The 14,044-nt window shown below is 41.5% G+C and overlaps 1 protein-coding gene across 1 annotated transcript; it reads left to right on the plus strand.

Moving 5' to 3' along the window:
• The first annotated feature begins 5,080 nt into the window (after window positions 1–5,080).
• LOC109890202 (neuromedin-U receptor 2) lies at window positions 5,081–9,938 on the plus strand. The gene is made up of 2 exons (XM_031825088.1): window positions 5,081–6,050; window positions 9,406–9,938. Exons 1-2 carry the CDS (start codon window positions 5,192–5,194, stop codon window positions 9,846–9,848), a joined length of 1,302 nt encoding a protein of 433 aa, XP_031680948.1. The 5' UTR covers window positions 5,081–5,191; the 3' UTR covers window positions 9,849–9,938.
• The last annotated feature ends 4,106 nt before the right edge of the window (window positions 9,939–14,044 follow it).

The following is a 14,044-nucleotide window of genomic DNA, read 5'->3' on the forward strand; positions in this document are numbered from 1 at the left end:
CCGTGGTGGGAGTCGACCAATTACACACGGCTGAAATGCGGTCACTCTCCATCTCCACCCCCGGGGTGGAAATGTGGTACCCTAGGAAGGAGACCCTCTGCTGGAAGAACAGGAATTTCTCAGCCTTGACGTACAGGTCATGCTCCAACAGTCGACCAAGCACCCTGCGCACCAGGGACACATGCTCGGCACGTGTAGCGGAGTATATTAGAATGTCATCAATATACACCACTACACCCTGCCTGTCTACAAAGGCTTGGAAGACTGATGGAGCATTCATTAACCCGTATGGCATGACGTGGTACTCATAATGCCCTGAGGTGGTACTGAACGCCGTCTTCCACTTGTCTCCCTCCGGGATACGCACCAGGTTGTAAGCGCTCCTGAGATCTAATTTGGTGAAGAAGCGCGCCCCATGCATTGACTCAATCACTGTGGCGATGAGCGGTAGTGGGTAACTATACCTCACAGTGATCTGGTTTAGACCTCGATAGTCAATACACAGGCGCAGACCTCCCTCCTTCTTCACAAAAAATAAACTTGAGGAGGCGGGTGAAGGACCGAATGTTCCCCTGATGCAGGGATTCGGAGACATTTGTTTCCATAGCCTCCGTCTCCGCCTCACACGTGACTCCTGGGAAGTGCAGCGTCTACCAGGAGATTTATTGCACAATCGCCCCGTCAATGGGGTGGCAATTGAGTCGCCTTCTTTTTGGAGAAGGCGAGAGCCAAATCGGCATTTTCGGGGGGGAATGCGCATCGTGGAGACCTGGTCTGGACTTTCCACCGTAGTAGCACCAACGGAAACTCCTAAACACCTCCCTGAGCACTCTCGCGACCACCCCGTGAGAGCCCTCTGTTGCCATGAAATGGTGGGGTCATGACGAGCTAACCATGGAAGGCCTAGTACCACGGGAAACGCAGGAGAGTCAATGAGGAAGAGACTGATTATCTCCTCGTGACCCCCCTGCGTCACCATGCCCAGGGGGATGGTAGCTTCCCTAGATGACAGGGTGCTCTGCCACAGTGATGTACTAGGACGTATGCACTACCCTCTGTAGAGCCTGTAGTGCATGGACAAGGGATGGAAGGTTAATTGCTTCATAGTGGAAGGTGGGTCAAGAGGTTATGACAGGTGTCTCTTATGACAGGTGCTCCAGGTCAATCACTGTGAAGGGCACAGATGTTTCTGGGAATAAGAGCAGCTCAGTGAAAGAAGATCTGCAGTTGCTGTGTCTGAAGATGGAGAAGCAGTGGACAAGCCACTTGGCTCAGGCCTGGTCAACCTGAAATCCACACCCTGCAGAGGGCACAGTAAGCAGCGCCAATACACCCAAGGAAGTTGGGACCTGAATTGAAGATAACCTGAACTTTTGACCAGTTCTGTGCATGCAGCGTACATACTGGCTTTGTACACCCCAAACAACATAAAACCAGACGATGTGATTAAGGTCATTGGCAAGAAAACACCATGTAACTCCTGTTGCCACAGCTCATGCATACAGATATGACATGGGCATAAAGCTAAAGTGCTCTCTGAGAGACTTGACTTAAGGCAAGAAATCTCTCAAAACACTGCATCTTAAAAAATCTCAGAAATGGAGCAGTGATTACATTAAATTGTGATTAATTAATGCACCACCAACGGGCACTGAAATGTCTTAAATGGTCCAAAGATACAGGATGGTCCAAATGGAGAAAAGCACAAATGATGTCCATAAACACAAAATAACATTTTGTAAAACCACTTACTCAAAGTGCAAATACCTTTTAAAGTGTTTTTGTTGTTGTTGTCATCATGAGGTAAAGTATTTGATTCTTAAATGCTGCAAGTTCTCCATAGGAGAACACTTTAGCCAACTTGAAGGGCATATAGTCTAGGCTACATAAGGCATTATGTGTTTTTATGTTTTTTTGTACTGCAAAACATTTTCAAGTGCTGTTACCAAACCATTTTAGGTCACAACGGTTGATCTAACCATGTCTCTCTTCAGACATGCTGCCACGGCACAGTTCCAATGTTATTAGCAGGTGTCATCATTAGCACATTCATAAATGACAACATGTTCTCAAATGACTTACAGTTGCGTAAGTAAATGAATAAACAAAAAGTATGGCTACAGACACCCACTGAACACCCTCCCTCCCCTCTCTCTCTCTATCGCATGCTGCGTACATCAGCCCCTTTGCTTCAGGTACCCAAGGAGCAGTTTATCCCCGTCTTCAGTCAAGTTTTCTTGCAGGGGATGACTTATCTCATTTCCATTCACCACCTGCAATTTCTTAAAAGCTTGTCCAGACTTTTTCAAGAGGGACTTCATTTTCTCTGAGAGCAATCTTTAGCAGCTCTGAACAGGCATCAAAGGTGAGTGTTAAAATTCTACTGAGCTACAAACATTTCTCAAATTACATTATACAGTAATGGTAGTCTTGAACAAAGTTGGTTGCTTTTTTTTTGAGTCGACAATTAAGAACCATTATTTCGAATTGAGTTCAAGAAGTAAGTAATAAGATATAATGAAGAATGCTTTTTATTTTAATTAGCTAACATCATTCACATACACTACATGACCAACAGTATGTAGGCATCTACTCGACGAACATCTCATTCCAAAATCATGGGCATTAGTATGGAGTTGAACCCCTCTTTGCTGCTATAACAGCCTCCATTCTTCTGGGAAGGCTTTCCACTAGATTTTGGAACATTGCTGCGGGGACTTGCTTCAATTCAGCCACAAGAGCATTAGTGAGGTTGGGCACTGATGTTGGGTGATTAGGCCTGGCTCACAGTCGGCATTCCAATTCATCACAAAGGTGTTTGATGGGGTTGAGGTCAGGGCTCTGTGCAGGCCAGTCAAGTTCTTCCACACCAGTGGAGGCTGCTGAAGGGAGGACGGCTCATAATAATGGGCAGAATACAGTTGTGTAAAGTACTTCAGTACTTTATACTTTAAAGTATTACTTCAGTCGTTTTTTTTAGGGTATCTGTACTTTACTATTAGTATTTTTTATATTACTTCACTTACATTCCTAAAGACAATTATCAATACATTTTCCCTGACACCCAAAAGTACTTACATTTTTTTTTGTCTAATTCACACACATCCCTGGTCATCCCTACTGCATCTGATCTTGCGGACTCACTAAACACATGCTTCATTTGTAAATGATGTCTGAGAGTTGGAGCTTGTACCTGGCTATCCATAAATAATGTTAGAAAGTGTGGCCATCTGCTTTGCTTAATATAAGGAATTTGAAATTATGTATACTTGTACTTTTGCTACGTAAGTATATTTTAGAAATTACATTTACTTTTGCTACTTGAGTATATTTAAAGCCAAATACTTTTACTCAATTAGTATTTTACTGGGTCAATTTAACTTTTAATTGAGTCATTTTCTATTAAGGTATCTTTAATTTTACTCAATGATGACAATTGAGTACTTTTTTCCACCACTCCCAGAATGGAGTGAATGGAATGGTATCAAACACATGAAAACCCCCCAAAACATGTGTTTCATGCCATTCCATTGAATCCATTCTGGACATTATTATGAGCCTTCCTCCCCTCAGCAGCCTCCACTGTTTCACACCGATCTCAACAAACAATATCTGTATGGACCTTGCTTTGTTTATGGGGGCAATGTCATACTGAAACAGGAAAGTTCCTTCCCCAAACTGTTGCCACAAAGTTGGAAGTACAGAATCATCTAGAATGTCATTGTATGCTGTAGCGTTAAGATTTCCCTTCACTGGAACTAAGGGGCCTAGCCCGGATCAGGAAAAACAGCCCCAGACCATTATTCCTCTTCCACCAAACTTTGAGGTTAGAACCCTGCATTGGGGGAGGTAGCGATCTCAGATAAGTCCGTAGGACTGCTAGATTCAACACTCCAACACTGTTCCAGAGTCCAATGGGGACTAGCTTTACATCACTCCAGCCTACGATTGGCATTGCGCATGGTGATTTTGGGCTTGTGAGCGGCTGCTCGGCCATGGAAACCCCTTTCATAAAGCTCCTGGCGATAAGTTCTTGTGCTGACGTTGCTTTCAGAGGCAATTTGGAACTCGGTAGTGAGTGTTGCAACTGAGGAAAGACGGCGGTCCCATTCTGTGAGCTTGTGTGGCCTATCACTTCGTGGCTGAGGCGTTGTTGCTCCTAGACATTTTCTCTTCACAATAACAGTACTTTCAGTTGAACTGGGCAGCTCTAGTAGGGAATAAATTTGACAAACTGACTTGTTGGAAAGGTGGCATCCATGATGGTGCCACATCGGAATTCACTGAGCTCTTCATTAAGGCCATTCTACTGCCAATGTTTGTCTATGGAGATTGCTTGGCTGTGTGCTCTATTTTATACACTTGTCAGCAATGAGTGTGGCTGAAATACCCAAATCCACTAATTTGAAGGGGTGTCAACATACTTTTGCATATATAGTGTACATGTTTCTGCACAGAACAGAATGCAGTAGATAAATGTGACAAACATGAGAATTGTGGATACACAAGATATTCTACAGCATTCATGTTATACACACAAGATATTCTACAGCACTCATGTTATACACACGGGTGAATCTACCAATGTACTATTACAGTAAGAGCCAAAGTGTGTTTTTGTGATGTTAATTCATAATTGACAGTTATACCTGGTTGAATCTGATCAGCTCTGTATTTACCCAAGCTGCACAGCTGTGATTCAGCACCATAACTGACAGCAGAAAGCAGATGGTACTGTTATGCATGACAAAAGCCCATAGACTATCAATAAACTGAGCTTGGTGAAATTGATTGTACTACCCCTTCATTGTATAATATCAGGTAATGAGTGCCTCCATGCACTACATTCATTTGTTTCAAAGTTTCATACCACCAACATAAAAATGTAATTGAATTTATGGCCTTAAGTCAAGACAATCATGCAAAACAGAAATCTCTTGTGAGGCTTTACTGAGATGTCTCAGTCATCATTTGAAAGCTTTTACATCACCTCATGTAGAATTAGGATTATTAGCAAGAAATTATTTAGCAGAAAGTAATATACTGTAATATAAATGGTTGCTGTGTTTCTCTAGGTGTTGTATTTCTATCTGTATGGAATGAAGTCTCTCAGACATATGCAAACGATGTGCCGACATTACCAGTGATCCCGTCCTCTCTACTCCCACTTACTACACGCCCCTACTCTGAAATGGAGAAGTACTGCCTGGATTCTCTTTCCAACATCTCAGAACAGCATGGCATGTTCTGTAACATCACGTTGCTAAATGTTACAGGAAATGACACTGGAACCAAGTCCATTGAAGACAGACTACTGGAAGTTCTAGGGCCGAAGCGCTCCCCCGTCTTTCTCCCTATCTCCCTGGTTTACCTGCTCATCTTCCTCCTGGGCGTGTCTGGCAACCTGCTCACATGCACAGTGATATCCAAACACAAGAAGATGTGCACCCCCACCAACCTGTACCTGTTCAGCCTGGCTGTGTCAGACCTCCTGGTGCTCTTCTTTGGGATGCCCCTGGAGATCTACGACCTGTGGCAGAACTACCCCTTCCCCTTCGGAGAGGGAGTCTGCTACTTCAAGATTTTCCTCTTCGAGACTGTATGCTTTGCCTCCATCCTCAATGTGACAGTGCTGAGTGTGGAGAGGTATATCGCAGTGGTCCATCCACTAAAAACACGCTATGTTGCCACCAACAAGCATGCCAAGCGTGTCATCAGTGCTGTATGGGTGCTGTCCCTGGTTTGTGCCATCCCTAACACCTCCCTGCATGGCATCTACTACTTGAATCTCCCGGAGAAGGTGGCAGAGTCAGCCATATGCAGTTTGATAGGTTCCCCGTGGATCTACAACCTGGTGATTCTGATCACCACCGCATGCTTCTACATTGTTCCCGTGACGGTGATCAGCGGGCTGTACCTGGGGATTGGTATCAAGCTGGGCAGGGAGCGACACCTCTCCCGGGGGACGATGAGGAAGAACTGTAGCGCTAACATCAGCTGGAGAATCCATGTGGAGCAAGTGCGCAGGAGACAAGTCACCAAGATGCTTGGTGAGTTCTGCATCCATTTCCATGTCTAACCATTGTCACAGTCACAAGCATCACTACTACGGTAAACATAACTTAGACTTTCAACTGATTTTTTTTTTTTTGAGGGAGTACGACCTACGTAACCACAGTGAAACGTTACTCTGTGATAAGGTATGTGCTGCTGCCGCAGGAAGGGGGGCATTGCCTAGGCAACCAATGACTTGTTTGCTACAACAAAGTTTCATCACATTGTAAAGAGTCCATGTTACCACGGAAACAAACTCAACCGCATGAATGCTCGGCTGTCCCGTCTTCAGTCAAATTGGTCAGGCAAGTGACCTCGGTCACCGTTATAATCTTTTGAATAGCAAAAGGAACAACATGACTCACATTTTCTCCTCTCCTCCGCTCCTGGCGGCAATGGTCCACATGGGAAGGTGACGTTTTCAACTTAAATCATGGAAGCAGGGTACCAAATCAATCTTTCCCCACTGAAAGCAGTTCAGCCAAAGCAATAAGAACACACACAATGTACTTTTTGTTGTATTATAACTGGATTTTAGCTCCCGTCCAAATATACAGTCAGGTCCAAAATTATTGGCACCGTTGATAAAGAAGAGCAAAAAAGACTGTATAAAATGAATAATACAAATACTGAGCTATATTGAGGTATATTGTATTTGTCCAAAGAGCTCTATATTCATGTCATCTGACCATAGCACTGGCTCCAATCCAAGCGCCAATACCATTTAGCAAAATCCAGGCGTTTACATTTGTTGGATGACATGAAAATAGAGCTCTTTGGCCACGTACTCCAGTGGTGGGTCTGACGTCGAAAAGAGGACTCATATACTGTATAAAAAATAACCCCATACTTATTGTAAATTATGGTGGTGGGATCTTTGATGTTATGGGGATATTTTTCACCCACTGGTCCTGGGGAACTTGTTCAGGTCAATGGCATCATGAACCTAACCCAGTACCAGGACATTTTAGCCAAAAACCTTGTTGCCTCTGCCAGGAAATTTGGATCTTCCATCAAGACAATAACCCCAAGCACGTATCAACATCTACAAAGAATGGTTAATTGACCACAAAATCAACATTGTGCAATGGCCAACTTAGTCTCCAAACTTGAACCCCATTGGAAGCCTATGGTTTGAGTTGAAGAGGGCACCCCATAAGACCAGAAATTAAGAATCTGAAAAGATTCTGTATGGAGCAATGGTCTAAGATCCCTCCCAATGTATTCTCGCTCAGTGCCGTTATCCTTACACACAGTGGTGTGGCCAGCAAGATCTGTTAGATTATATCATTTTAATTCAGGGAAATGATTAAGCAAGTCTGATAGTGAGAGGTGGAAATGGATTATACCAGAGGCAGGTAGGCTACAGGTAAGGATTAGGGATGCAGACAGAGAATGATGATGAAGGCCTACAGTAGGAGGGTAACAACATTCACCCCAAATAAGAAGTTATTAATGATTTGCATTATCTCAATTATCATTCTGTCACTGTATGACAATGCACATTTCTTATTGCCTGCAATTGCTTTTGTCTTTGAAGCCAAAAACAGGACATGCATTTTGGGGAAATGCTCTAAATAGCAAGGTGTTCAGCTATGTTTATTTCCATACATGAAACCATAATTTCACTAACCTACTGGGCAAATTAATGAAAAACCTACAGCTAACACAACCAATATTTTAATAGCAATAAAATATATTTTGGTTTCGATATGGTAACCAAAAAGGAGGGCTCCCCCACCTCTGAATTCAATTAACCTGTGGCTATCAGATTACAACAAGGCTTACAAGGCCGAGCTCAAATGCCAACATTACATTCATTCAAAGCAATGGGCACACTGCCGAAAAGGCTGACCGGCAAATTGGCACTGTCTCTGCTTTCTAAAAGTGAGAGAAAAAGGCAGCAGGCTGGCAGCTGCTCTCTGAGTGATGCTCCGCATGATCCTAAAGCCAACCAATGAATATGCTAATCTGAAATCGCATTTTAATTGGGATTGAATGATTTGAATCTACTTTTTTTGCTAACTTTACATTTTTGGTCTTGAGGTAGGGTTTGGCAACTGCCATACCCTACCATACCCAACTGATGCCCCTGATAGCAAGGTAAGGTATTGAAAGGTATTGAAAACAGGGGTGCCAATAATTTTGACCCCTATATTTTTTGTTAAAAAAATAAATACTTGTTGAACAAAATCTCTTTCTCTGAGGCACAATAATAATATACAAATATATATTTTAGTAGGGGAGAATGGGATAAGTTCTGCCATTTTTTTACAATCAGTATCACTCTGTCAAAGGAAATCTAGTATTCTTTCTAACAAATATATCTACGTATATTTCAGGATGTTGTGTATCCCTGGAAATAATCAGAATTCAAGTAAACATTGCAGTTTTGAAAACATAGCTTGTCCAAAAAACATGGTCTCGTCACAACTTACTCCCGGGTATGGAGTAAGTTGAGATGTTTCTTTACTTTTCTTTTTTCCAAACACAAATCAACACATTCACTTTTTGTCTTTTAATAATTTTAAACATACTCGTAACAAACACGTTTGCACTTTTTAAAAACACTTTAAACATAGACCAGGCATTGTTGTTACTGTATTTTAGAACCCAGTGATAACGCCTTGCATTACACCTGGAAAGAAAACACTTAACTTTGCTCTACTTGCCATTGGCTCAACCATTGGCTCAACTTACCCAAAGGCAAACATTTTGACTAACATTTTGACCACACAGCTACAAGGATGCACTTTCATGCTATGTTTAGGACCTCATATTGAAATTATGTTTCGGACCTCATATCGAACACATTGGGAATTCAACAAACTTCTGGTTGTCTTTTTGAATGGATGACTAAAGGTTGAAATCTCATTGATTAATGTCTCAACCAAATATTACCCACATTTCCACGTTGAAATGATGTAGTGTGCCTAGTTGGAAGTATCATCAAACCTCTAACTGAAAATATTTTTAGGAGACCTAACTTGCTCAACTCAACCGCACAAATTCCCAGCCCTCCAGTTTTCATTCAGCGATTAATTCTCCAAAAACAAAAAGCAAACCCTTTAAATAAAAAATTTAAATTACATTTATGGCTGCTATTTTATTTCATGACAGCTTTCATCCATAGTCATCGGTTACACGATTACACATTAATTGTGCCAGCCCTAGTTATATGAGTACATTGTCTCAGTTTTATGAGGACCAAGTTTTGCAGGGAACACCGAACAGGATTCCCACCCTGACTGTTGTTGCCCCCTTTTCTCTCTCTGTACACGTCACTTAATTCATCCTCCATCTATGTCCCTTACTGTCTTACTCCTATTTTCACTGTCTGTTGTAATGTAGCTGTGGTCGTGCTGGTGTTTGCCATCTGCTGGGCACCTTTCCACATTGACCGGATCCTGTGGAGCTGCATCATGCAGTGGTCTGTCTGGACAGACCTCAACCAAGCCGTGTACCAGTGTGTGCACCTCCTTTCAGGCATCCTCTTCTACCTCAGCTCTGCAGTCAACCCCGTTATCTATAACCTGCTCTCCACACGCTTCCGGGAATGCTTCTGGGATCTCGTCTGCACCCATACAGAAGACACCACTGCTGGAAAAGATTTCACACCCTCCGCCAAGATCCTGCTGGTCCCCTCGGGCCCAGTTCCTAAGACCCAAGCCAGGCCCAGTGACCACAACTCCCTCACTCCCCTGTTATCTCCAATTGGGAACACAGAGATCACAACACTGACAAGTAAACATTTGTGCGTGGTAGACTCTGACTTCACTGCTACTGCTTTTTAATCATATTTCATATTTAATGCAGAGATGTAGACTCGAATCACGTGACTTGGACACTTAATTTCCTGTTAAATTCTGTTATTACACCGTGAACATACACTGAGCGTACAAAATCTTTTTTCATGACATAGACTGACCAGGTGGATCCAGGAGAAAGATATGATCCCTTAGATGTCACCTGTTCAATGTAGATGAAGGAGAATAGACAGGTTAAATAAGTATTTTTAAGCCTTGAGACAATTATTGTGTATGTGTGCTATTCAGATGGTGAATGGGCAAGACAAAAGATTGAAGTGCCTTTGAACAGGGTAGTAGGTGCAGCGGCTTGAGTGTGTCAAGAACTGCAATGCTGCTTTTGACACCTTGTAGAGTCCATGCCCTGATGAATTGAGGCTGTTCTGAGGGCAAAAGAGGGTGTAACTCAATATTAGGAATGTGTTCCTAATGTTTCGTACACAGTGAACATTCACGGCAATTCCATTGCTCAAAGCGGAGAATCGTATTGGTTAAATTCTGTTCTGCCTAGCGCCGCTGCACCAGCAAGTGCGGAAAGGCAAGGGGAAGAATAGAGCACTGTCCTATATTTCAATGCTTGTCGCTTGAAAATATGAGCTCTGAGCTTGAGTTTCTGTGAATGTTAATTCTCAGCCATCCACAGACCTCTCAATGTGCATTCAGTGGGTAGGGGAAAAACAACACTTTATTGTAATTGGAGATTTCATAAAATAAGTCAAACTGTAGTTGTACTATCAACAGTAGCTGTACATCATCATTTGGATGGCCTTTTTATTAGTAATGATGATAAAAAAACATTAAGTTAATGATCTGTGAAGTTTAATATGTAGGCCTATGTACTGTACTAGTAGGTCTAGTGTAAGGAAAACAGTAAATATCCTGATTTAAAAAATTGCTTTGAAATTGGTATAAAACAAATTGGTATAAAATTGGTATAAAAATAGATACTTTGGGATTTTGGCAATCTACCTCCCCAGAGTCACATGAACTCGTGGATACCATTTTCCAGTAGGAAGTAAGTTAGAGGTAGTTTTGTAAGCCAATGCTAGCTAGTGTTAGCACAATGACTGGAAGTCTATTGGTATCTGCTAAATGCTAGTTAGCAATTGCACTAGTTCCAGCAAAGATTTTTTTTAAATCTATGACGCTAGTTAGCAACTTCCTTCAAACTGCACGCAAAGACATACAAATGGTATCCACAAGTTCACCTGACTCTGGGGAAGTAGATACAATGCCTCATTGCCAAAATCCTGAAGTATCCCTTTAACTATTGACTCAAAACCCCAAATTAGGGACTTGTGACTTGACCTGATCTCTGGAACTTGGGACCTGACTTGAGATTTGCCCATTATTACTTGAAACTTGACTTGAGACTGAAGGTTAAGACTTGACTTGCTTAGGACTTCCTAAATTGTGACTTGGTCCCATGTCTGGTTTAATGTGTATGTCTGTCAGGAGGTGGATTTGACTAATGAGCAGATGATACGTTGTGCACAATTGGATAAGTAAATATTTCATGAGGTGATATGTGAACTTGTTATTGAAACAGCATAAATCCTCATAGCATAAACATTTATCTGAAAACAACTGATTTAGGGGTATGTAAATGAGAGACTTGGTTGCACATGATAATTAACTCTAATGATTGATTATCCCATATTTACCTTTGTGACATTGACTTATGTCAACTGCAGTTATGTATTCATAACCACCTAGTCCTGCCCCTTAATTTATTGTGTATGTCAACACTTCCCCATGTGTATTTCACCTGGTCAAATAATTGAATGTACATATGTAGCACAGCTGTCCTTCGACTTAGAAATTGTGTGTAATTTCATGTAAATCAATATTTATTCCCTTTCTGTGAAAAACAGGAAAACATTAATGTATTGTTTGGTGATTATTTCAGGAATTGCATTGTTTTCTAGCCGTTATTGATTGCTTTATTTGCTTGCACCTACGGTATGTAAATCTCTGTAAATTTCAGACTGAGATTATGTCCGTTGACCGATGCCCAACATAACTGCACAAAGTCTATTGAGTATCCATGTAAAGCTTTTTCTTACTAAACATATTTATGTTGCTTGACATTCATTTGATGTTTGAAATATTCAAATAAAAGGTTTTCACCAGTGTGTTAGCATACATTTTCTTTTGTTTCTACATTATCTTCTCATCCTTTCCAGAACCTGTAGTCATTTCACGAGGTGTCCCTGTAAAGCAGATACTGTAGCTGCAGTTTAAAATGTCTGAAACAGAAAGAGCATTATGATGATAATGTATCGCATGAGTCTCTTGGGGACCCTAACAACAACACCAACAGGTAGTCTCAAAGTGTGAGTGGCAGTATAATGGAGGGCGAACACAGTGTTCTTGTAGTGTCTAAAAATGCAGAGAAACCAGCATGAGAGACAATTAAAGCACTTCAAGCTTTTGACCACAGATTCTTTAACGCCTCCTGGCAGCCTCTATGGATGAATTGTTATTCTCTACAAAACAAATTAGTTTTGACTGCCACATAAAATCCACTGGAAGGAAGATATTGAAGGCCATTTTCTGCCTGTATTTATGACAGCATATTGAAGAGCTCCATCGCTTGTGTGTGCTAACATTATGGATCTGGGTCCGTGGTCGGATCACATGGAGATATCGAAATGGGTCATTATCAGGGGATGTCTCTTTACATGACACATTTTTGAGATTATACAGAATACAGACCATTTTCAATGCATATTTTGTGGATATGCACCGTATTCTGACAAATACCGAATACAGATGTGTCTTATAGACATATATGATATTGGGATTACGCCGAATATCACACATGGACATTTCCTCATTCAATATCCTGAGAAGAGTGGCATACAATTTTGTCTCTTCATGTTAACAGATACTGACTGTGTATAAACAGTATATACATATATCATTTGGCTGTATGCATTTTTAGACGTAGGCCTACTGTAAATATGTATTATTGTTGCGTCATCATCTTTATTGCAAAAACAGAATATAGCTTCTGTCAATATTACACAGGTAAGCTAATAGTTACAGAAATCAGGAATTCAGACAGGCTCTATCTGTCTGAGCTACTGTGTCCAACAAACCACCACCTGTTGTTATGTTGGGTACCAACTGACCAAAAAGGATCTTATTATGACCATTTCTGTGTGGGTGGACCCTTTCAGTTTGTAAGTGATGTGTACGCCGAGGAATTATTGTAGAAGCACCTCCTCTAAGAGTATGAATTAGGCTGTTTGAGAAGGTTTGAATCCTAAGCAACCTGCCTACACATTGTTTGAAGTACAATACCAACATAGCTACTGTAGTAGATCAAGCTGTGTGCTGGAAAACCGTTGTAGAGCATGTGTGGAAGAGGCATTGTGGTGCTCGTGAATTTCCTTTCTTTTTTGACCTCAGACCAATGCCTATTCTCACTTAAAACGTAGTGTGTTGATTTTAATATGTACATACACTACCATTCGAAAGATTGGGTTTTTTGAAATGTCCATGTTTGAAATGTCAATTTTTTTGACAGAAAAGCGATTTTTTTGTCCATTAATATAACATCAAATTGATCAGAAATGCAGTGCAGACAAAAGATTGGGGTCACTTCCGGCGCTGACAGAGATGGCCGCTTCGCTTCGCGTTCCTAGAAAACTGTACAGTATTATGTTTTTTTTACGTGTTATTTCTTACATTGGTACCCCAGGTAATCTTAGGTTTCATTACATACAGTCGGGAGGAACTACTGAATATACATCATCATTACATCATTAAGACCAGGAATATGACTTTCCCGAAGCGGATCCTGTGTTCTGCCTTCCACCCAGGACAATGGATCGGATCCCAGCCGGCGACCCAAAACAACGACGTCATAAAAGGGGCAAACGAAGTGGTCTTCTGGTCAGGCTCCGGGGACGGGCACATCGCTACATCTGTCGGTACAAACTTTGACTGAGAAATGATGACTTCATAAAAAAGATGTATATGGTGCTCCAACACCTAAAAAAGTTGTTCTACACCACTGGAAATTAAGCAGGCGCATGCATACATAGGAAAATCATACAAAAAAACGTGCCCTCCCAAATGTCCATTCAAATGATTTGTTCTGCTGCCGGCCCTGTTTAGCCTAATGACAGGCAGGAATTGAGTTTCAAGTAGGCCTACAGATATTCTACAATTAA

This window comes from Oncorhynchus kisutch, linkage group LG5 (genome assembly GCF_002021735.2).
Source record: "Oncorhynchus kisutch isolate 150728-3 linkage group LG5, Okis_V2, whole genome shotgun sequence".
Taxonomy (NCBI): Eukaryota; Metazoa; Chordata; class Actinopteri; order Salmoniformes; family Salmonidae; genus Oncorhynchus; species Oncorhynchus kisutch.